A 24739-nucleotide genomic window follows, 5' to 3' on the forward strand; every position below is an offset into this window, starting at 1 on the left:
CGTAGCTGCCATGGTCGTTAGTCTTTCGCCATACTTTAAGCGGAGGGTGGCGAAACGCCAGTGCGATGCATGGCTCTGATGAACGACTGGGCACATGGGCCTGGGTGACCGCCATACCAAATGAGGTACGCTTCCCCACTCTTTTCCCTTTGTTATTATCGTTTCGAGTAAAGTCGCCAACATAGTCCAGATACTGGTTTCCGGATTGGTCATCCCAGCAGGGCCAGGTACGAATCCCAGACGAACACATTGCTGAACTGCAGGAATAGATGAGGCGCTTAAGAACCCGAAGTGTTGAATGTTTCGTTAAAGCCCGATAACAGCAACCGCTGCCGAAATGGAAGATTAGATGGCAAAACTGGTCAAAGTCAATCAGCCTGACGCGTGGAGGCCAGTCGTAGCATTGCGGGGTTCTTCGCTGAAAAAGATATTTTCGCACCCTGCTGTCCTGTCAAGGAAATAGGGTAGAAATCAAGCAAATACCCATTGAACTGGAGCGCTACGTAATAATCAGACACAACGTCAGCGGGTCGTTATGATCAGACAGCGTCAACGGAGCGTTCTGGTCAGACAACGTCAGCGGATCGTTATGATTAGACACAACGTCAGCGGGTCGTTATGATCAGGACAGCGTCAACGGAGCGTTATGCTCAGACAGCGTCAACGGAGCGTTTCCATCATCGCTGACATCAGCGTTAACTGCAAGACCGAAAGAAAGCCCGCAGGTAAGGCAGCCGGGGCAGCTAGACGGGTCCCAATAGCAGGCGTTTGGGCGCGACGCTCGTGTAAGCGGCGTGGAATGCGAATGCACTGCCGTGTCAATGGCATGGCGGCTGGTTTGCTCAACGCTTTTGAAACCATGAAACTGAGATGCAGCCTTGTCGCCCAGATATGGTGACGTTTCGGTGTCATCATCCCGTTAAATGATGACAGCGGGAGAGCTATCGCCACTCCCGTCCATATGGATGAGGATTGTTTTGGAAGGCCCATCGGCCTAGCCGCCGCCGAAAGCGTCCTTTTACATGCAAAACGCTAGGCACCGCACGGTCGAGCCACCATTTGTCATGCTAACCTGCGGCGCGGCAGGCGAAACTGACCTACCATGGGAGCCGCCGAGGTCGGGCGTGCAGGGGGGGGGGGGGGGGGCACCACAGCGGCGTGTGTCAATCTCTCTGTCGCGGTTCTGTCTGAGGGGAGCGAGTGTGTCTGTGACTGTGCTGCTGGTGACGCGGGTCGGCGCCCACTCTCGAGCAGTACGACACGCATCCGTCTGCAGGGGCTGGGACTGCGGCTGGAGGGTGCAGGTGCTGTGGCTACGTGGCCGATCTCAGGATCGCCGAGGGCGCGGGCAGCGCCTGAGCCTTTAGAGAGCCTTTGGAGAGCCTGCCTTCGGCTGACTCCTGCCAGTGTGATTCTGAGACCGCGCGTGTGGGTAAAGTCTAAGTGTCAGCTCGCATGCCATGCGTCGATTTCACTCCGCTTGTGTGCGGAAGTGACAAGTGAGTAAAGTGAGTCAGTGCGCTTGGCTGTCGCCTGGCCCTTTGTGTCGGCATATGACTGTCTGTCAATTGCATGTGACTCAGGTGCTGTTCCGACTGCATTGACTGCCGACATGACCAGATGTAACTGTCGTCCCGACTAGGCATTACTGTCGTCGTTACCAAGGTTTACTGTCTGTGTCACTTAGTATATGGGCCTGGTTCACACCGACGCCGTAGGGACCCCGCAACGCCCCCAGAAAGGCACCCGAGCGCAGTGTGATGCGCCGAAGCATTGGTAATTCCTCCGCGCCTCGGTAACAGTGCGCACCGGGTGAGCACCGGGAAAACCATGCAGAACCGCGCACCGTTCGCCGCAGATGCGCCGCAGCTATATTTCAAACTCAAACGCACATGTATGTAAATGTGCCGAAGCATTGCAAGTTCTACCAACACTCGAATGCTAGTTTTTAGGCAAGCATGCAGTGATCTGTCAGGAGGGTGCGTGAACATTCCTATGTGTCCATGCGGTTCATGCTTACATCCCGCCTGAAATGTGTGATCGGTGCGATATGGCGAGGTCTCTCTCCACCCCGCGTCGTAACAATGGCCATCGTACCCATGTGCTTCTGCCGCGTTTCTCCTGCTCCGCTTTCAAATTCGTCAGGAGAAGCAAATCTTCCTCTTTCATAGTCCACACAACAAAGCACACAGATTTCATTCCCTTCGGACGTCCAAAGCCCCGACGATCTTATCCGCACTCCGTCAATGGATGGGAATTTTCATCTACGGAGGCGGCCAGATCGTCCGTAGGCCACCAGATTTTAGCTTCGTTTGGAGACTTGCGGCAGAAAGAGTTGTCTGGAGATTTTTTTTGCGTTACGGTGGCCCGTATCCGTTATGGAGCCTGTGTGATGCAGGCTTAAGTCTGACTTTTGGCGTGGCTGTGTTTGACTGTCGGCATAGCTGTGTCTGGCTGTCGGCATGGCTGCGCCTGGCTGTCGGTGCCACCATGTCTGGTCATCAGCGCGACTGTGTCTGGCTGTTGGCACAACTGTGTCTGGCTGTTGGCGGGACTGCGTCTTGTTATCAGTGTGTCGGTGTCTGTCTGTCGGCGTGGCTGTGTCTGGCTGTCGGCATGGCTGTGTCTGGCTGTCGGCGTGATTGTGTCTTGTTAGCAGTGTGACGGTGTCTGTCTGTCGGCGTGGCTGGCTGTGTCTGGTTGTCGGCATGACTGTGCCTAGCTGCCTGTATGACTGTGTCTGGCTGTCGGCATGACTGTGTCTGGTTATCGGCATGACTGTGCCTAGCTGTCGGTATGACTGTGTCTGGCTGTCGGCATGGCTGTGTATGGCTGTCGGCATGACTGTGTCTGGCTGTCGGCATCACCGTGTCTGGTTGTCGGCATGACTGTGCCTGGCTGTTTGCATGACTGTAGCTGTTGGTGTGACTGTGTATGGCTGTCGGCATGACTATGTCTGGTTATCGGCGGGACTGTGTCTGGCTGTCGGTGTGACTGTGTCTGGTTATCGGCGTGAGAGGCTCTGGCAGCGTCGTCGTAATCTCGTCATCTGCTGTTGGCGTAACTTTTTCCTGGCTGACGATTTCCGCGCTGATACGTCACTTGAAACGGGTGCGTGGCAGGAGCCCATTTTCCGGTAGTATAAGCGTTATTTACCAAGTTGCACCGCGAAGGGCTGACCTGCCTGACCCACCTTTTGTCTGGCCCGTCTAACCTGACGGTCTGCCTGACGTGCCCCCTGTCCTGTCTGCCTGACCTGCCTATCTGTTCGGTCTGCCTGACCTGCCTCTCTGTCCGGTCACCCTGATCTGCCTGACCTATCTCTCTGTCCGGTCTCACTCACCTGCCTGACCTGCCTCTCTGTCCGGTCTCCCTGATCTGCCTGACCTGCCTTTATGTCCGGTCGGCCGTGAGTCAGCCGCCGCCGAGTCGGATGACTCGGTCGACTCGGCGGCTCCGGCGGTGGCTGCGGCCCGCCAGCGGACTGCGCCAAGGTCAGCGGGTTATCCGGACAGGCGCGGACAGGGCTGGACCCGTTCCCCGGCCGGTGCGCTGTCCACCGGCGCTGTGGGAACGGCACTGCGGGGCGGCCTGGTCCCGGCCGGGTGCATCGACCCCGCTGCTGGGGCGGGCCGGCCGCCGCCAAGCCGAACTGCGCTGATCAGAGACGGACTGCGCTGGCCAGAGACGGACTGCGCTGGCCAGAGACGGGCTGCGCTGGTCAGAGACGGGCGGCGCTGGTCAGGACGGGCGGCGCTGGTCAGAGACGGGCTGCGCTAGTCAGAGACGCTGCTGAGCTGGGCTGCGCTGGTCAGAGACCCTGCGCTGGTCAGAGATGGGCTGCGCTGGTCAGGGACATCCTGCGCTGGTCAGAGACCCCCTGCGCTGGTCAGGGACTGGCTGCACTGGTCATAGGCGGGCTGCGCTGGTCTGCAAAGCCCTGCGCTGGTCAGGGACGGGCCGCGCTGGTCAAAGACGGGCCGTGCAGCTCAGAGACGCTGCTGGGCTGGACTTCGCTGGTCAGCGCCACTGCCTTTCCTGGTCGAGCTGGGTCAGTCAGATCCGTCGCCAAAACTGATGCTACCCGCCTCGAAAATGGCCCGAGACTCCGGCGCTGAGGAATCGTGCCTGCTGATCGTGGATCGTGCTCAGAGCTGTGCAGTCATGTTAGCTGCGTCGGATGAACCTACATCAGCCCAGGCTTCAGACGCGTAGTTCTTTGATCACGGTACGGAAACCGGTACGTAGTAGCCATAGCCCGTTACCTTCAAACCACTGACCGTAACCAGCTCGGCAGTGTTATTGCTTTCACAGCGCTCCCCCACTTCCGGCTCCAACTCATTTCTGCTCCTCACCGCAGGTGGGTTCGATTTTCCGATTTGGATGGGCTCGTGTTCTTTGTCTCGAGCTGATAAAATCTCGGGGCTCATATCAAACACGTGAGGTTGAAAATCAGTCATCTTCGCTGTACACCGTTTTTGGCTTGTCAGCGCGATGACCCTTTTCGCTGGACTACAGATTTGTCGCCCACTGGGATGCTGGGGCTGCTACGCAGTGCCCTTGATTCAGCCTCAAGCCACTGTCCCGTGGCCTCTGTCTGACCTCGCGGCCACTGTCTCTGTCCTTTGGCTGATTCTTGAAACACCCTCCCGCTGAATCCGGATCACCCTCTGGTAGGTCTGCGACGCAATGTCTCTCACTTGCACACCGTGACCTTACCTCCGATCTTGTCAGTCTCATGTGCCTTGCGTGACATCGCGCTCTCGTCTCTCGCTCTCGTCATCGTCTCTGTCCATCTTCCCTCCGTATGGTGTCGTTTCTTCATATTGTAATGGATTGTTTCACGGTTTCTGCTTGTCACGTGTGCCTTTTCTCAGGCTTTGCTCCCGTTTGTTGTCTTTTTTTCCTCCTGCTCTCCCTGATTCTGGGCTATATCTTGTGTAACCCGTTGTGACGCTTGTTTCGCCGTTTCCAAATTCCGTTCTGGACGCTTCCGCTGTCACATACTGGCAGGATTATTCCCTTGAATATCTGGTGACATGCGCGGCTTGTGTGTGTGTCCAGTCATTGCGTGCCGACTGGCTGGCGTACGCGAGCGCCGGGCCGGGCCGGCTGTGTTAGTCTGCGCCGTCGCCGGCCACGCTCCAATACTCGTGCGGTGGCGGAGCGCGGTGCGCGCGGGCGCGCTCTTTGTTCCGGGCCTCCTGCGGTCATTGACTGTCGGCCGGCGGTGGAGCGGCTGGCAGACGGCAGGCCGCTCGTGTCGGGACGGACCCGCGCCCCCTTGCCTGCCGTCGGCGGCGACCTGTGACCGTGGCCGTGGCCGCGGCCGACTGCGCCGGCAGCGACGCGCCGCGCCGCGCTGTCGCCGCGCTCGCGCCGGGCGCCCGGCGTCCGGCGGCGATCCGCCCGTCAAACGCGGCCACGTGTCGGGGGTGACGACCGCCACTGACCGGGCCCGGTTGTGTGCGAGTGCTGATTGATGGTCAGCGTCACACGTGACGGCGGCGGCTGAGGCGGCGGCGCTCCTGAGGAGACGGGTCCGTGCCTCGTTATCCACGGCGTCCCTCGTCCCTCGGCGTGAGCAAAACAACTCCACAGCGCCGAGGCGCGACCGTTACTTTGTATTCGACGTGCTGCGGGTGGCTTGCTAAGCCCGCTGCAGTCTGTCCCACCTGCCGAGCGCCAGATGCCGTGTTTTTTCCCGGGCGGCTCGCCTTCGGCACTCGCCGCTGCCGGGTACCAGGGTCACCACGGCAGCTGCACGGTGCGGCTGCAGCGGGTGCAGCGTGCCTCGGCCCCAGCTGAGCCGGCCTGTGTGCGATGCAGACCGCCGCCCCGAGCCCGAGAGACCGAGACCGAGACCGAGACCGAGACCGAGACCGAGACCTCCGTCTCAGCCTCCCCGCCCCAGCGGACGGGTGCTGGGCGCTTTCAATTGCCCCGGCCACGGCCCATTGAGCGCGCCAATCGAGGCGGTCCGACGTTCAAATTGCGGAGCCGGTCCCCTCGGCCCAGACAGAGGCGACGTATTGTGCGCCGACTGAGCGCGATTGGCCGGAATTGGCCGAGACGGGGCGCCCGCGGGTGCGGGGCGGACTGCAGAACCGCCGCAAGGGCGCCGGCGCCCGGCGCGGCCGACCTTCCTGCCTGGTGGTGCGCGCTGCACGAGCTGCACGGGGCCGGGGACGGCCCGGCCCGGCCCGGCCCCGGCACCGGCACCGGCACCGACAGCGGCACCGGGCCCGTCCGCCACGGCCGCCGCCCGGTTCGGCCTGGCCCGGCACCGGCACCGACAACCGACAGCGGCCCCGGGCCCGACCGCCACGGCCGCCGCCCGGCTCCGACACTGGCGCTGCCGGAGCCATCAGGTGACGGAGCGCGTCTGTGTTGTCGCGGCCTGCGGCCGCACTGCCCGCGGCCGGTCACTCGACGCCGCCGGCCGGATGTGACGTAGCCGCGTCTTGATTGCGACGAGCCGACGCGTGTCGGATGGGAGGCCGGCTAGCGGCGGGCTGGGGGCCCGGGCCGTGACTGCGCCCCGCGGCCGCGGCCCGGGGACGGAGCCAGACCCGACGGCTTGCGCCCGACAGTAGCGAGCCGGCTGACCCCGGCCAGACCGGGTCGGCGCGCCGCCAGTGGACTGGGAGTGTGGTAACTGAAGCCGGGCGCCGCGCTGCTGACGACAGTGCTCAGCCAGCGCCGGTATCTCGCGGCTGGACGTGCCCGCCGCCGCGGCTTCTGTCGAGATCGGCTCCTGTCGGCCGTTCCGGCGGCGGTGTCCGGTTCCGGCGGGGTGGCTGGGAGCGGTGTTGGTCCGTGGCCCCCGTCAGCGCCTCGGCCTTCGACACAGCGCTAGCCACCTTCTGGCCCGGGCTCTCCGTGGGCCTGCGCGCTCCGGGCGCCGCCAGGCCGACGGCAAACGGGGCTCTTGGGAATAATTCGTCATGCAGCGTTAACGGGTTGGTGTTAAATTTAACCGATTTTCGTGAAGGGATACTAAGGGCCACAGAGCAGTCGGTCATGCCCGTGAACAGCCACTTCGGTCGCTGGGCTTTGCTGCCTTTCCTCCCCCTTCGACAGCAGTAACGGTGACCCTGCACGAGTGCTAACGGGGTTTGCCGGCTGGTGTCGCGGCGGCTCACGAACTGCGCCACCACACCGTCTCCTAAGGTTGGCCGGGGCGTGCTTCGCACGAACGGGCTCCGACGTGCGGCCCGGGAGCGATCAGTATGTCTTCGCCGCGATCAGTTCGCCGTCACCGCGAAAGACTGGCTGGAGGCGGGGAAGTTCATGGAGTTTGTCTCTCTCCATGCAGCAACAGGGCCTCGCCCGATCTTCTCAAGGTTGCGGAAGAGGCGTGAGTCAGCATTGCCCCATGCCGGCCCGCTTCGTTATTGGGTTTGACCGTACCGGCCGCGCTGGCGCTCGGTGTGCCCGCACCGGACGCCGCTATCTGGCCAACCACAGTGGCTGTCTGACTGGCGCGTGCCCTGACCCCAGCCGCGGACCCTCAGTTGGTCTGACCCCAGCCGCGGACCGTCAGTTGGTCTGGCCTCAGTCGTGGACCTCCAGTTGGTTTGACCTCATCCGCAGACAGCCAGCTGGTCTGGCCTCTTTCTTGGACCGCCAGATGACCTGACCTCACCCGCGGACCGCCAGCTGGCCTGGGCTCAGCCGCGGACCGCCTGTTGGCCTGACCCCACCCGCGGACCGCCTGTTAGCCTGACCTCAGCTGCGGACGGCCAGCTGGCCGTGTGTCGGGACGGTCGGGGACGGCGCCGGCCGGGCCTGGCCTCGGGTCGTCTCGGCGCCGGCCGCTCCGGCAGGTGTTTGTCATACGGCGGCCCCAGATGCAGGTGCGATTAGCGCAGGCCGGCGGCGGCCTCTCAGGGCCTCGGCGCGCTGTTTGTACGACCGCTGGCGTGCGTGCGCTGCACTTCCGCGTGCGGCACGCGCCCCAGCCGCTCCGCTCGGTCCGCTAGGCTCTGGCCTGCTCCGGCTCTGGACCGCGGCGCCTGCGGGTGCGTCCGTCTGGGCGGCGTCTGTCGGGCACTGACAGATTTCGTATGCCATTCATGAAGGCTGGTCTGTCTGATTCTGTGCGTCCTTAGTGAAAGCGACCACCGCCGCTCTTGGTTCGGTAAGAAACAAGAATGATGGGCGATGGGACGCTGCCACTGGTTGGGGTAGCGACATTCAATGGCAACCAAACATGGTACACGAGGAACGCTGCACTTGGTTTGCACCTGAAACATGGCCAGACTTTTGAAAAATAAAGCAGAGAGGATACAGCAGTCATGTTGGACGTCCTGACGCTATCCTTAAAGGAAATGTCCCACATTTGAAAATATTGAAAAAGCAAGTATCAGCTATGATGAGGTCGCTTATAGCCAATAGCATACTTATGGCTAGTGGAGTATTTCACATTTGTAGGTGGTTTTGAACTAAGATCGCCACTTTAAGGATCATTTGGCGCAGTTCACAGCATTGCCCTATCTGTACTCGACTTTAAAGCTTTCTCTGGTGTGTGATCGTGACGTCCGCGAACATGTGCAGACTTTTCAAGATCACTTAGACATTCAGGACGCCATGGAAACATCGTGCGAATGCTGCCAACTCACTGGTCATGTGATGCCGGAGGCCGTCAAAAGTGTGATCGTGTCGTTCGTGCCTGATGTGTGGTAGCACGGTTTCTGGTATCGACGTATTTCGGTTGGCCCTCAACCAATGTAATGCATTGAGTGCAGCTTTCCAACACGAACCACGTTTTGTGCTATATGATACAGGAGTTTGAACATTGATACGAATCATGACGAAAATAAGTCTGTGAATCGAATAGCTTGAGAATAGCGTCATTGCCGAGTACCTGAATGCGAGTAAGCAATACAAAATCGCAGAAAGATATACAAAAACACCGCGAGAAAGGGCCAAAACAAGCGCATAGAACCACATTATGTTTCTGCAAACAACGCACCGATTAGCACGACACCCCTCGACGAGCTGAAGTACTCCAAGTGAGTGGGCCCGTCCACTACACCTGCAATTCTGACTGCCAATAAGCAGTCATAATTGCATTTATCACTTCATGACATTTATCGAAACTAATATCAGTATTAAATTCGAAATTGCATACCAAGCCGACACGATTCTTCATATTTTTAACAGCGAGCCACAGTTTTTACAGGTCACCAACATTCGGGAGATTAACACGCGTTCGGGTGGGAGGCTGGATACCCTTTGCTCGAGGGGGGGGGGCAATTTGACCTCCACCCGAGCGCGCGTTAGACATGGAGGAATTGCCAGATATTGATACGATGCAGTGCATATCTAACTTAAAAATTGAGATGCGTGAAAAATCCGTTACATTCGAACGAATTCAAATTAACGGGCATGATGCGTAACACCGTACGTACGCGCAAGCGATTTGAAGAGAAAAAATTTGAAATAAACAGGCATCATCATGCATATCTTAAATAATATCTCATTTATCATAGAAATAAGTGGTAGCTGCTTCTTCGTAATTCCCTGAATGTTAAAATTGAGTAGAATCGGCAGGCAAGTTTGAATTTACTGCTGATACTCGTGTCGGCAAAAGCATGTGACCGAAACATCACACCTTTCTCTTTATTCTCATGTTTATTCCATTGGGAATAATGCATTTAATACTGTCCTATCTATGCGCGTAATGTTCCACGCAAATGCACTTAACGTACGTAATAGACCATTCTAAGCAATAGAGGTTACTTAATCGAAAGGAAAGCGTTATTTCACTGAAAGTCATTGGCAGCGGCGTAGTTTCATAAAATGAATTAGAGGGGCGGGGGAGAGGACTGAACAGCAAAATGTGACTCAATCTAACCACAAAATATGTCAAATGAGTTTCTTCCCAGATTGGGCCCACTTTCTTCCCAAAGTTGGAGGAGCCCAGGGTGGGGGCTAAGCCCTCTCAGGAAACAGGAAACAGGAAACTACACATATAGTCATTGGCAGGAGTGTAGTTCCCTCCTCAGTTCGGGGGCTCAAGCCCCTCCCGACGTTGGAGAAGAAAGTGAGCAAATCTTCACTGCTCGGCCCTCTCCAATGCCTTTTGCAAAACCACGCCCGTGGTCATTGGCAATTGCTTTGGCAGGGGTCGAGTTGGCAATTTTGAAGAATTTTGTAGATGATCATGTTACCGAAGATATGCTTTTTGAAAAATCAGCTAGTTTTGGACCTGGCGTTTTGGGTACAACGATATCTCAGCTGATTTACCCACTATAGTGTGACAAAGTAAGGATTTTGACTTCCGGCAGATCTTTGGCAGTAATTTAAATGCCTTAGCGTGTTCGATTTATGATTTTGGCGCTATGAGTCGTAACCACCGTGCGTGCCACGCTGGATTTGGTTGCGAGCAGAACTTTTTAAAAATGTGTGAATGCAAATGTTTTTTTACGTCTTTCTTTCTAAATAGCGCCATTTCATTCATGTTAATGTTATAAGATACTGAAGGTACAACTGCATCCTCAATTAACTACACACGCGTGTCCATGCTAATGACCTTGGAAAGCTGCGGAATAGAAAAGCTGTTGATCTGTCGCCTTGCGTGTTTGAAAACGGCGCTGCGCGGTCGTGGTTTGAGTTCGGCATTATTTTGTAGGTTTAGTTGAATGCGGAGGGCAAAACCCCCGATCAGTTCTTCGTAATGGTTTATAGCACCGTAATGACGCCATGCTTTTTATTTCAACGATAAAGTTATCGACCGCTGTTTTTGGCGTTCCGTTGCTTTACCTCCACTTCATCCTGGCAAGCCTGCACTGTCAACGCTTAGCTACGTTTTAATGTATGCTGGTTTGTTCGAGGGGCAACTAAAGCCATCCGAAGTGTGTGTGTGGGGGGGGGAAGGGTTGATGCCGATTTTTGGTCATTTTTCTTTCCATTTAACTCCCATGGCATCAATGCTACTTTTTAAGTTTTTTTGGAGGCGGGAGATTTTTTTGGTTTTATTGTGGGGGGGGGGGGGGGGCTCAGCTTTTGCGGGCGTTTTGTGTCTCTTGTGTGTCGATCCCATCCATCTAATTTCGGTTTTCGTGCTTCCAGACGCACTGCTGTGCACGATGGGTCTGAAACAGAGCAAGCGATCATTCCAAGTGACGACAGGTTCACCAAAGAAGGGCGGCGTGGTTGACGCCAAGATTGAGGTTGTTGAGGCAAAGGAAGACGCCCCGAACAATGGCGACGTAACGCCGCAGCACACCAAGCCGGAGGTCAGTACCTTTTCAACGCTGTGAGCGGAAGGGAAGGGAAAATCAATGTCCGCTTCCCGCATATGCAACAAGTGAAGTAGACCAGAGATCCATTTGTAGCGTTTACAACAGAAAAAAGTCGCTGGTGGTCTGGTAATCTAAGGCTATGGATAAGGCTTGCGTACATTACGTACACAAGGCTATAGATGAATCATACTTACATGTGGTCTAGGGCTATCGATAAGTCGTATTGCTTAACTTAAACATTATCCGACACGTTTATCCTCTTCTTGGCCTGCTGTTGCTATCGGGAGGCTCTTTGCAATTGTCTTCTTCGATGTTGTGCATGACACTGAGTTCGATCTCTGGGATGTATTTATATGCTCTGTATGGACCTGCCATGCCGTATGGCGGCTACACTGCATGACTGGACGGATGTAAAAAGGCATGATTATTGATCTCAGTCGTGCTGTTTTCGCTGCAGCAGCCCGGAGCAGACCAGAATGGCGGCGGTGGCGACGCCGAGGTGAACGGCGAAAATGGCAAGCAGGAAGCCAACGAGAAGGGGCAGCCGGAGGAGAAGAAGGTGAAAAAGAAGAGGAGCTTCCGTAGCTTCAGTTTCCTGCGGAGAGAGAAGAAACAGAAGGAGGTGAAGAACCAGAATGCGAAGAATGATGACGTGAGTACCGAATATTTGTCATGTGATTTACACAGTCCTCATTCGTGTTTCGATCACAGCCAGTCCTAAAATTCCTGGTTTCGAATGGGAACGGCCCATCCTGCAAATGTTACGAACTCGCGCGGTACTGAAGGTGCTTCGCCCTCGTCCCGCACCCTGGCGGTGGGCTCTGTACCGAATCTACGTTATTTGGCCGCACGAGAGCGCTGCATGACGTGGTCGAGATGGCGCTGTGGTCGCGCGCGGTCCGGTCTGCGGACGCGCTGCCGGCGGATGCTGCTGCCGCTGGCGCTGTGGACCGCGGCCGAAGCCATCGAGACGCGTCGCTGTACGGCGCAGCGGCGTGTCAGTCGCGGCGGGGTGCGGCGCGGCCGGCCCGGACGCCCGGCGGGTAGACGGTGCCGCCCGAGCTGCATGGACCGCTGAAGGCAGACTGTGGTAGCACGCTGGGTGGAGCGGAGATGCAGCCTGCGCTGGCTGCAGGTGGCGCCTCGGAACAACTGACAGAGGGCGCTCGCTGTCGGCCGGCCGCCGCTGAGACGGCTGAGGCCGGCTCGGCGGGGACGGCAGACACACGGCCGGCGTCGGCTGCACAGCACGGCGGCCCCATATTGACGGCCACTGGTAGGAGGCGCTGCGCTTGTGGAAAGCGTGTGGCCGTCCCGTTCTGTTCGCGCGTGGCACTCGGATGATAGGCTGGGCTGAGTTGATGTAGTTCCTGGCCACTGCGACGCTGCTGTCGCGGAGCGCAGCGCCGTGAGCGCAGCCCCAGCGCAGCGTCTGAACGGGCTGCTGCGCTTGCGGCGGCACAAAGCTCGATCATGTTGGTTTGGGTCGTCCACTGAGTTATCCGTTACGACTGCATATGCACACGCCTGGCTGACGCTGGGATGCCGCTCCACCCGAGCCCGCCAAAGCCGTGCGATGGAGCTGCCCGGATGGGGGTGAGAGGGCGCGGTATTCGCTTATCAGGCTCTTTGCACGGCCGTGGTAAGCCGGCGTGGTAGCCGGCCGTGAGGCGGCGGCGGCGGCTTAGGCTAGGCCCATTACGTCCGACCGCCCCCGTCGGACCTACCACCGCCTCTGTGCATCTCCGTCAATGGGAAGCTTGTGTTGGGATCGCTTCTCGGCGTCGAAGACCGGGTCGTAAATGCTCAGGGAAGCGTGGGAGTACTTTGTCCATTAGTCATCTCGGTTCAGCGAGACAGTCAGGCTATATTGGGTCATAAAAACCGCGTCATTCCACGTGACAGACCAGCTTCCGTCTAGTCCCTCTCAAGCAGTGGCTTTTATTATCCTCTGCTGGCAGTTTGAGACTTGAACTTTACGTCTGGGATTTTAGGGCTCCAACTTTATTAGTTATCGAATATTGCCTTTATTGTAAGTGATTCGTAGAGTGCAAATTCAGAACACTTCATTTATTATTTTTTGTTAAAGGGATTGCTCCACATTTATGTGTGGTTTTGAACTGAAATAGCTATCTTGAAGACCTTTCGGTGCTGTTCATAATCCTGCACGTCTTAAGACATAATCCCTCCTCATTTCTCAGCTATATGCCCGCGAAAATAGGCAGAGGTATATCGGTGAGAGTATTCCAAAGTCCCCTTGCCACTCATGGCGTGAAAATAGCGTCATTTAAATGCTGCCATTCCATAAGTCATGCGGCGATCAAGGCCGATACAAATATAATTGTCGAGGCGTTCGTGTTTGGCGTTGGTGAGCACGATTTCCAGATATATCGGCATTTAGTTGGCTCTAAGTCGATGTCGTGTTGGGTACGATAACGTAATCAAATCACCTCGCATTGGGAAGCATATTTGCTTAACGGAGAATCGTTCTGTCTAGAGCAGGCTTTTCCACTTAAAATGTATACCAATGGTTATAAGTGAGCTTGTTTCATTTGATCTCACTCATGCTTCAATGTCTTCAAATGTGGAACATTCCCTCTATGCTTCAGGCTCCCCAAGCTGTCCCACCACGCGGCGTTGAAACAAAACTGTAGAGTGAACGTGTTAATTCTCATTCCCCGTAGCTATTCTGCCTTCGTCCGCATACCAGCTGTTGCAAACCGCCTCGTATTTTTTGCGGGTATTTATTTTTGTGAGCATTTGAAACCGCAACAGAAGTGCGCATATACGTACAGTAATATATTTCTCGCTTTGTCAACGTTATCAACGTTGTCGACTTGCCTTGTCTGCGCGTTATGGCTGGCAGTCAGCCGTGTTGAATCGCTGTCTACATGTGGTAAGCACCCTGAAACGGTGCTTGGTAACATGATAGCTAGTTTTTTTGCCACTTTCAACGTTTATGGCTTCCAGCAGATGGCGTGATTTTACACGTTTCAGTATCATTGTCTGCTTTGGTGTAACGGTACAATCTTTGTGTTTCAACAGACATCATGGTGAAATGAACCTTTAATGGTTTCTGATTCAAAGGAAAAAAATCTGAAGATCATGCCGATAAATGTGAACCCTTCAGTCCTTTTCACGAACAAGCAACTAGGGTGAGGCCCCAGATGGAGGTCCATGCACTGCATTTGAAATCCAGGTATTTGGCCGCCGGATAGCGAAAATGAGAGTGAACGGATACATGCACCGATCGTTCAGTGCCCCACATGTACCGGCACGCTGGCTTAGGAGAACGGGATGTTCCGCCGGCCGCCAGCCGCCGCCGCGCCGGCGGCGAGTCAGTCTGGACCGCCGGCACCCCTCTTCGGGCGAAGGGCGGCGGCGGTGGCGCCGGTGCCCTGTCTGAGATGTGCCTCCCCCGGGGCGGCGGGGCGTGACGCTGCCCGGCTGTTGGCGGCGCCGGACAGGGGAACACCACACTGGCGCAGCAGCGAGCGCCATACGCCCCCCACCCTCCCTCCGAGGCGGCGGGGCGTGACGCTGCCCGGTCGACGGCGACGCCGGACAGTGGAATACCGCACTGATGCAGCAGCGGGTGCCGCATCAGTATAGTGTACTGCTGTCCGGCTGACGGCTACGCCGGACAGTGGAATACCGCACTGATGCAGCGGCGGGTGCCGCATCAGTGTAGTGTTCTGCTGTCCGGCTGACGGCGACGCCGGACAGTGGAATACCGCACTGATGCAGCAGCGGGTGCCGCATCAGTATAATGTTCTGCTGTCCGGCTGACGGCGGCGCCGGACAGTGGAATGCGGCACTGACACGGCAGTGGGCGCCGCATCAGTGTAGTGTTCTGCTGTCCGGCCGACGGCGGCGCCGGACAGTGGAATATCGCACTGACGCGGCAGGAGGCGCGGCTCGCTCAGCCGGGCGCGGTTCAGCGTGGACCGCAGCTGAGCCGTCGCCTGCCTGGTATGTGCTCTCGGATTGCGCCGGCGCGACTCGGTCTGGCTGCCGGGCCTGACCACACGTGGCGCGGTGCCCGTCGCACACGTGGCGCCGGCGGCCGGCGCGCCTCCTGGCACGCGATGACTGATATGCTCCGCAGCCGGCCTTGGCTGGCTGGCTGCCGGCCGGCCGCCGGCCCGCCCGCCCGCCCGCCCGCCCGCTCCGCCCCTCCGGCCGCGGCCGGTTTCGTGGACGTCTGCCCCGAACACCTGGATCGGCGGCACCGGTAGACGACGAGAGTTTTGTAAGCGGCCGGTCGGCGGCGACGCCCCGCACATCTCGCGGCGCGCAGCTGACTCCGATTAAGACCCTGAACTATCCCGTTCTCCGCGCCGTACATTGGGTGTAGACCTAGGCTGCTATTATTACTCTGGCCTGAATGGGACGTGGTGCCTGCCTGCTGTACCATACCATGCCATGTCGAGATAAGTTCACTCGAGGCACCATCTACCAAGAGTTATGAATCAACAACTTCTCACCCAAAGAGATGTATTTACACGTGATTAGTACAATGATAGACCAGACGATCTTGCTGGCACATTGTCATGCATGTTTCTGCAACAATATCCTCTCGCCTGGGGCTCCACACCAGTTTGGTTGTGGAAAGCTAGCTTTCAGGCTACAATGCTTAACATTGATTTCGCTCCTGACGTTGTTCTTCTTTCTACACACTTCGTTAAAAAACTGGCCTCAAAGTTAATAATTCGTGGTGCGGAAGTGGTGCGGCCTGAGCCGGGGGGCCCAGGGGGGGGGGGGAGGGGACGACTCCAACCACGCAGGCGTACGCTGAAATACACCACTTATGCCGTCTTGACTGTTGTGGGTCCGCCGACGCCCATCACTCAGTGCCGTGCACGCATTTGTAGCTGTCGGTAATGACGAGCTGTACCCATTTGCCGTCATGTAGAAAGCGTATGAGGACCCATGACGAGCACTCAGTATTCGGCAACTGAGGATGACCGCATGGTTCATTGTGCAGTAGAACATGCGTGCCAACCGTCAGCCAGAAGTGAACCGAGTTGGACATGGGCGCAAGCCTCGAACGGGGAGCATGTGCTGCGCTGTCTGTTGTCGCGTAAGTTATCCAATGGCATGTGACGTCCGCTGATCGCTGCCTCCGCGCCAACCGACCGGCCGCGAGGAGGCGGCGGCGGCGGCGAGGGAGGGGGGGGGCGGGCGGCGGCGCGTTGACGGGCGGGGGGGGCCCCGGCATAAAACGAGCCACTGCGGTCCGGCCATGATGCAACCGCGGCAGTGGCCGGCCGCCGACCGCGTCGGCATGCGGTCCCAACACTTGTTTACAGGCTGGGACCGGTGGCGGCGCCGTCGCCGGAGGAGCCGCTCGGGGGCCGGGGGTGGCACGCGCCGCTCTGAACGTCGGCCGTCTCCCAGGTGGGGCCGGGTGGCGGCGCCGTCGCCGGAGGCGTGCTCGGGGGCCGGGGGTGGCACCCGCCGCCCTGAACGCCGGCCGTCTCCCAGGTGGGGCCGGTGGCGGCGCCGTCGCCTGAGGCGTGCTCGGAGGCCGGGGGTGGCACGCGCCGCCCTGAACGCCGGCCGTCTCCCAGGTGGGGCCGGTGGCGGCGCCGTCGCCGGAGGAGCGCTCGGGGCCCGGGGGTGGCACGCGCCGCTCTGAACGCCGGTCGTCTCCCAGGGGGGCTCGTCACGCCAATGAACGGCGGGGTGCCACTGCCATGCCGAGTAACGGTACCTGGGGCACATGGCCGGCCAGCGCCCGTTGTGCGGGGTGTGGCCGCGGCTGACGTGCTCGACGAACGGTCCGCGTTGACGTGGGCAGCGATAGGCCGGCTCCCCGGGGCCGCTGCGTATCGCTGGCCGCACCTGACGTGCCGCAGACGGCGGCGTGGGGTGCCGCCGGCAGGCCGCGGGCGCGAGGCGCGCCGCTGCCTGGCGGGCGACGGCCGGCACCGTCGACACCGTCGGGGCGCAGTCGTCGCAGCGGTTTGGCGTGGCGTGACGATTCTCCGCACTGGTCTGGCGTGCCCCGGGCGCGGCCGCCGGGGCTGCGACGGCAACGTCCGGTGACTGCACCCTTACACCGCGCGATAAGGGAGGAGAGGGGGCGGGGGGGGGGGGAGGGCTGGCGTGGTGATGAGTCACGCGGGGCCGAGCGGAGTCTGGGCGAGCGGAAATCGTAGAGGCCCGGAGCCTCGCCTCGAACCTGTGCTCCGACCGTGACACCAGGCCATGGCGTGTCTCGCCCATGACTGTCCGCCTGTCTGTCCGCGGCCGCGCCGGGGGTGCGCCCGTCCCGCCCGGCCCGGCTGAGTCTGGCTCGCCGCCCCGCCGTGGAATCGCCCGGCACGACACCGCGCCGGTCCGGTGCGAGCCGCGCGCCAGCGGGCCGGGGCCGGGCATCGCCTTGGACCGGCCGTCTTCGCCGGCTGCAGGGCGGCGACAGGCGGCGGCCCGACGGTCTCATGTCCCGGGGCGGCCCGCTTCATGTGGTGAGAGGGTCGGAGCACGGTCAGGCACCAGCCCTCCGGCTGCCACCCGCTGCCGTCTGCGCTCTCTGTCCGGGGGTGGCTGGTCGTCGGCCCGCCGTTAGGGCTCGAAGGCGCGGGCTCCTTGGTGGCCAACAGAATGCTGCTGCACAGGTGCATGACCTAAAGCGACGCCCGTGTCGCCTCAGGGCGTGGCCCCCACTGTTCGGTGCGTCAGGGTTGCGTGGAGGTTTCGAATGGTTGGATGGATGCTTTCGTGGAGGATGGTCTGGTGTTCGCAGACGGATAAACTACGTTGAGTGGTTGTCGTCATGAGTCCGTTCAACACGCTGCTGGGTCGTCACATTTGATGTTCTGCCTGCCGATGGGGCGGAGGTGGCGGTCCGTTTAGTGCCTTCAGCAGTGCAGAGGCTCAGTCTGAGCGGGCGGGCGGCGACCCTGAGCGGGCGACCCCCCGTCTCAGAGGCCGGGCGGTCGGGCACTTCAGCTCGGCAGCTGGCCGGCCGCCCGGCGCGGCGGTGCGAACTCGATGGCGGCGCGCGCGTCTGCATGACTGGCCGCGGCGGCGCCGGCGCCCATTACACAGGTGGTGGCGTCCGGCTGGGCACGAGCGGGCACAGCTGGCGACGGCGCCGCCCCAGGCTCGCCAAGTGGGCCGGTCACTCGCCGCGACAGTAGCCGGCCGGACCGCCGCCCGCCGCCCGCCGCCAGCCATGGACAAACTCACCTCGTTCTTCAAGGATGTCGACAGCAAGATCAAGTCCAAGTTGACCCCTAGCCGGTCGCCCAGCGAGGAAGTGAGTGTCCCGATGTTGGTGGGGACTGGTGTTGGCGGATAGAGGCTACCGAAGGATAGGCACCTGAGTGCAGCATCTACCCCCCCCCCCCCCCCCCTCCCGTCTATGTCATTCGTGCAGAGCCGGGTGGCGCAGGGGCTGATGGGCCGGTCTGTCAGCGCTTGTCCCGCTGGTTGCATGATTGGTCTGCCGCCTGTGGGTCTCGCCTCGTGAGTCAGAGCACGCGGCTCGGCGGTGAGACGGGGGGGCCGAGCATGCGGCCGGGCGGCCCGAGCCACGGCGGCGACTGTGGCCCGCGTGGCGCGCCCGCCGCCGCCGCCGCCGCCGCCGCCGCCGCCGCCCGCCGCCGCCGACGCCGGGCCGCGCCGTCCGCTTCCAGCTGCGGCTGGCTGCGGTGAGGACGGCGCAGACCACTGGCGTCGGCGCCTCTCGTCGACTGCAGTCTGCCACCAGGGTACGGCCGCAGACCGCGACTCTGGTCCCGTCAGTCCGTGGTCGTGTCGTGCTGCGGCCCGGCGATGGACTATGGGCACCGGCGCCGACGCTCTCAGCGGTAGCGGCAATAGCAGGGCGGCGGCGCCGTGGACATTTTCTGGGATGTCCCGCAATTGGCTAAGAATCGAGAGGTATTGTTTCCGAGCAGGTGATTCCATCTCTGAGCTCCGTGCCGCTACGCCAGATTGCATAGTGGTGACAACGAACTTCGATGTTCCTGGATTCTACAGTTACAACTTTGCCGCCTTCGTCAAATGCTAGTGGTCGGTAAAATCTCTAGTGGTTGGTTTGAAAGCGCCATGCCAAACACTCCGTGCCCTTATCAAAATTGAAATATCATTTCCACGTAAAATCAGTCCCGCACGGCGAAGTACCTGACACGTATCGAGAGCATGATTGAACATTCGAGCGATGCACCTGGAACATGGTACATAGAACTTTGCGGTCAGTGTTTGCGTTACATAGTGTGTCGTTACTCCAATTAGTTAGCTCGGCGCGGAAGACGGTGAGGTCAATGGGCAGAAAACATGGTGGTTGTGGGTTGGGTCATTGTAGCGTGGGAACACGTGACAGGCCGCATGCAGCGTCGCCTAATCTACAGGATATTTGTTGCCAGCTGTCTGGCCATCTCGCCGTAGTCCTTCACCTAAATTGTGGCTGGGCTTGAACTTCTTGAGGTGCGCTGCTATTTTCCAGTGTTCTGGCTTTGTTTTACAGGAACACATTACCGCGCCGCCAGCTGGAGAGAAGAAAGTTGCAGTTGTATCGTATTTATTGATGAATTTCACGCTTTCGTGATGTGCCATTTCGTATTCGTTACTGCAGGCAACCTTCTGCATTTTGTGTTGGCCCCATCCCCAGACACTGGTATGGAAATTAGTAAAGGTACATTTTGCGGCCAGGGGGTTTCCTGGGTGGGCTCCTGGACGCGAGCAAGCCTGCGTGGCGGATTGGAGCAGACCATTCCCTGAAGGGAGATCGCTGTCCGTGCAAAATACTCGAATGATGCCATTGTGGTCACGATCACATTAGGATTAGGGGTTCTTATATTGATGGCTGGCAGCGAAATCAGCCGCTCGCATCCAGATCTTAAATACTTGTTTGAAAAACGTCGCCAATTTGTTTGGTGCCTAATACCATTTTGAGACCCGGGCCACAATGGTAATCATCGTGCATACAATCGTATGACATGCATCTTGCATACGACCATACAACGCGCATCGTCCATGCAATTTAACACGTGTAATCCACACGAACGTAGACACATCACATCACATTCACACACATCCTCCACTTGAAAACGGACAATTGGACGTCAAAGTAATCTGAAGTGAATCTGCTACAGTCTTCAGGAACTGAACGGCGTTTACTCATCTCGTGCTGATAACGGACGTTCAGCACTTTACCGAGTTTGCTCACATTTCTGCTTCGCTGCAATGCATTAGTGATGCCACTGGGGCCTCTGATTTTGTAATGTGGCAGCGCAGGAACAAGACCCGTGGAGTAGGCGTGTTACTGGCTGAAACCGGATTCTCAACGGTGACGTCTCTGGGACGGGCCCGTAGAGCGCAGAGATAGCAATGTCGAAGCACGTGCCGATCGGAGGGGCCTCGGCAACGTCGGGTGTGTCGCATTCCTGGCGGTCGCGTGGCCGGTCATCTGTTGACGTGTGACCTGACGAAAGGCACGGCGCCATCCCGGGCCGCGCCACGGACACACCGGCTCCGCGCGCGCCGACACCGAGCCGTTTTTAGCGTCCACTGCTTATGGAGAGAGCGAGGCCTTGCCTCCAGATTAGTCTCGCGACTGTTGATTGTCTGACTGCGGCGCTGGGCCGGACGACGAGGCGCGCAGTGTCGCCGAGGCGGGGAGCCAGGGAGGGAGGGGCGGGGCGGGTGGACGCCGCGGGGCGTGCGCCACGTGGCGCGGCTCACAGGGTCGCGCCGTCGCGTGCCGCGCCGCGCCCGGGCCGTGGCGTACACACCGGGGCCGGCACGGAGACGGTGAAGCGGCGGCGCCGACGCCGGCCAAATAAACACAGACTGCGCCCGAGGCGAGTGCTAATCGATAGCGGCGGGAACGGAGGGCCGGGCTGGGTCAGATGACACCGGGAACGGCGGACCAGGCTGGGTCAGATGGCACAGGGAACGGCGGACCGGACTGGGTCAGATGGCACAGGGAACGGAGGGCCAGGCTGGGTCAGATGGCACCGGGAACGGCGGACCAGGCTGGGTCAGATGGCACAGGGAACGGCGGACCAGGCTGGGTCAGATGACACAGGGAACGGCGGACCAGGCTGGGTCAGATGGCACAGGGAACGACGGAATCAGGCTGGGTCAGATGACACAGGGAACGGCGGACCAGGCTGGGTCAGATGACACCAGGGAACGGCGGACCAGGCTGGGTCAGATGGCACAGGGGAACGGCGGACCAGGCTGGGTCAGATGGCACAGGGACGGCGGACCAGGCTGGGTCAGATGGCACAGGGGAACAGGCGTATCAGGCTGGGTCAGATGGCACAGGGAACGGAGAGGGCCGGGCTGGGTCAGATGGCACAGGGAACGGAGCCCGCGCGGACCAGGCTGGGTCAGATGACACCGGGAACGGCGGACCAGGCTGGGTCAGATGACCACAGGGAACGGCGGACCAGGCGGGGTCAGATGGCACCGGGAACGGCGGACCAGGCTGGGTCAGATGGCACCGGGAAACGGCGGGACCAGGCTGGGTCAGATGGCACAGGGACGGCGACCAGGCTGGGTGAGATGGCACAGGGAACGGCGGACCAGGCTGGGTCAGATGGCACAGGGAACGGCGGACCAGGCTGGTTCAGATGGCAGCGGGCTGGGGGAGATGGCCCCGGGGGGGCGCACCGCGCTGGGTCAAGCCGGCTCTGGCTGACAGTCGATGCCGCTACGAACGATTTCGTGCCGAATCGCAACAGTCCGGACTGCCACACCTGAGCAGCGCCGTCTACCCGACCAGAAAATCTACCAAAACCAAAGAACAAAAACAAGACAAACACACAGTACAACTTTGGTTTCGGTAGAGAATTTGCAGGATTTACTTTTGGAGTAAAGTTAACAGTTGAAGGGCTCAAGCTTGTTCCACACTTCACGGCCAGATACACGCCGTTAGCGTCAACCAGCGTTAGGCAGTATATTGTGAGTACGTTAAGTATCCGGTGGCATACCAACAACTGCACATTGCGATGAAATCGCACCTTCTCAGTACGGCGCCTGCGCGATACGCGATCCCTCTAGAGGGGGAACGTAGTATGGCGGTGTGTTAGACGGTCGCTAGGAACAGATGCGGCTGCCTCATTCCCCGTGAGATTGGTGCAGTCCCGGATCAGTTCGATCGAGTCCTCTGCCAGGTATCAGCCCCGTTCACGTGGCCAAGAGGTGCTGGCAGGCGGCGTGGCCTCTGGCTGGCAGGCTGTCGTGCCAAGAACTCCGGGAGACTGATTTGCTCTAAGAAGTGCCCGTGAAGCGGAGATGCACTACAGAGCGGTCTCGATCAGTCACTGCGTTTCAACAGTGCGAGTCAAAGCATGAAGTCGCGATACAAGGAGGTGGAAAGGAATGCGTCCGGGTGCGCTGCATTTGTTCGTCGTGTAGCCGTGGTCGCAACTGCTTCCGCACCGGCTGTCCTGCGGCCCGTCCCGGTCCGGCCCGAGCTGATGCCAGACCCTCGTATACCGGTGCCGTCAGCTGTCCTGCGGCCGGGCCCGGTCCGGCCCGAGCTGTTGCCAGACCCTCGTGCACCGGTGCCGTCAGCTGTCCTGCGGCCCGGCCCGGTCCGGCCCGAGCTGATGCCAGACCCTTGTATGCCGGTGCCGTCAGCTGTCCTGCGGCCGGGTCCGGTCCGGCCCGAGCTGATGCCAGACCTTTGTATGCCGGTGCCGTCAGCTGTCCTGCGGCCGGGTCCGGTCCGGCCCGAGCTGATGCCAGACCCTTGTATGCCGGTGCCGTCGGCGGTCCTGCGGCCCGGTCCTGTACGGCCCGAGCTGTTGCCAGACCCTCGTATACCGGTGCCGTCAGCTGTCCTGCGGCCAGGCCCGGTCCGGCCCGAGCTGTTGCCAGACCCTCGTATACCGGTGCCGTCAGCTGTCCTGCGGCCCAGCCTGAGCTGCTGCCCGATCCTCGGTACACCGGCGCCGCATGACGCCGGCCCGCACAGCGCGGCGAGGCTGGGTGGCACCCGGTATAAGTCTTGCAGAACAGAGAGCTACTCACAGAATCCTCCGGAAGGGACGTTGCATCCTCGACTGTTGGTAAACACCACGCTGCCAGACGCCGTCAAGCATGGCTGCTATTTGTAAGAGATCGCGATTTTTCGACATGGCTCCAAAGCTCTAGCACGGGACCGTGCAAGCCCATGTGGCCCAGCAACAGGCGGCGGACTGGCCGCGCCAGCATCGGAACGCTGCGCTGCAAACGGCGCTGGTGACACATTCCATATCGATTTTGAGGGCCGCTGACTTCCGATAGCCAGCATGTGAGGGTCAAAGGCTCAGATTCAGCTGTAGCTCAGCTGAGCGATTCCCAGAACGTGCAGCGTTGTCCGTGCTAACGTACCGGTGAAGTCCAGGAGTGTCTGGATACATGTGGAGAAATTTGGTGGTGCAGTGCGGTATGCACTTGGAACGATGGACGAGGTCGTCCGCCGCGCCACCCGGCAGCCACCCGGCTCAACTGGCAGCGGGTGGGGAGGTGGTGGGAGCCAGGCCATGGACAGGAGCGTTCGTCGCACCGGCCATCTGACTTAAGCAAGGCTCAGAGCAGCGCAGCAAAGGCGCAGGGTGGGTCCAGCTGACCTGTAGTGTCCTGGTTATATGCACACTCGTCGGCCCGTTGACAATGCGCGGGGCTGGAGCCACCCGCCTGGCGAGGGGACCGCGCGGGGCGAGTTCGTCCGGTGCCTGTCATCAGCAGAGTTGATGGCTGTGCAGCACTGCTGATCCGACGCCTGCCATCGAGTCTGTTGGTGACACTTGATGACACGCTCGCCCGTGGGCCCTGGTCATCACGTGCTGACTGTCGGCAGCTGGCCGCCGGTGTTAGAGGCGCCGACGGGCCAGCCGCCGGCGAGCTTGACCGAAGTGACCCGGGACTGCACCAGTCGTCACGGATGACAAGCAGCTGCAGGATGTTCTGCACACCGTGCAGCATCGCTGCATCATGTACCCGCCCCTCCAGAAGGCTACCATGACGACATTTATAGGCACGATGTTGGGGTGGTCATGTAATTTGATCGTGATATGCATGGAGTTGTCGGCATTTTGTGTACGGTGTGCACTCATGTGATGACAATGCTATTGCTCGAGTTAGGGGCACATGCGGCACCCTGCGCAAGGGTGGAATGAGGGCATGATAGTTTCCAACTTGTCCATAGTACTACAGAAGCCGTGGACGCCGCAAATATTGCACTCGTGGTGGTGTTTCTGCATATATCACCCATTGTTTCAACCGAGCCTTGATCGCCAGGGCTCGGTCAGCGTTACTCCCGTTGTTTTGCCACTCACCATTTTTATTTCCATTGCAGTCAGTATCGTATATCGTTAACAAATGGAAAACCACCGTTTCGCATATAAAAAGAAAACTGCGTCGATTAATCGCCAATTATCGGGGGAGGGGGGGGGGAAGGGGCCGGCGAGGAACTCTGCCGCCATTTCGGCAATTCAAGGGCAAGCTCGAAATTATGGAGCACATGGTTCTGTTGTTCC

At 59.5% G+C, this 24739-nt stretch overlaps 1 protein-coding gene across 1 annotated transcript in view; it reads left to right on the forward strand.

Moving 5' to 3' along the window:
- LOC119107970 (MARCKS-related protein 1-B-like) overlaps positions 1 to 24739 on the forward strand; it is a 38572-nt gene that overhangs the window by 4353 nt on the left and 9480 nt on the right. Inside the window, exons 2-3 of the mRNA XM_037231559.1 lie at positions 11080 to 11246; positions 11710 to 11904. Coding sequence (XP_037087454.1) covers positions 11097 to 11246; positions 11710 to 11904 — 345 coding nt within the window. The 5' untranslated portion in view covers positions 11080 to 11096. The remainder of the gene's footprint in view (positions 1 to 11079; positions 11247 to 11709; positions 11905 to 24739) is intronic.

Source organism: Pollicipes pollicipes, unplaced genomic scaffold, assembly GCF_011947565.3.
Source record: "Pollicipes pollicipes isolate AB1234 unplaced genomic scaffold, Ppol_2.1 Scaffold_6686;HRSCAF=7923_pilon_pilon_pilon, whole genome shotgun sequence".
Taxonomy (NCBI): domain Eukaryota; kingdom Metazoa; phylum Arthropoda; class Thecostraca; order Pollicipedomorpha; family Pollicipedidae; genus Pollicipes; species Pollicipes pollicipes.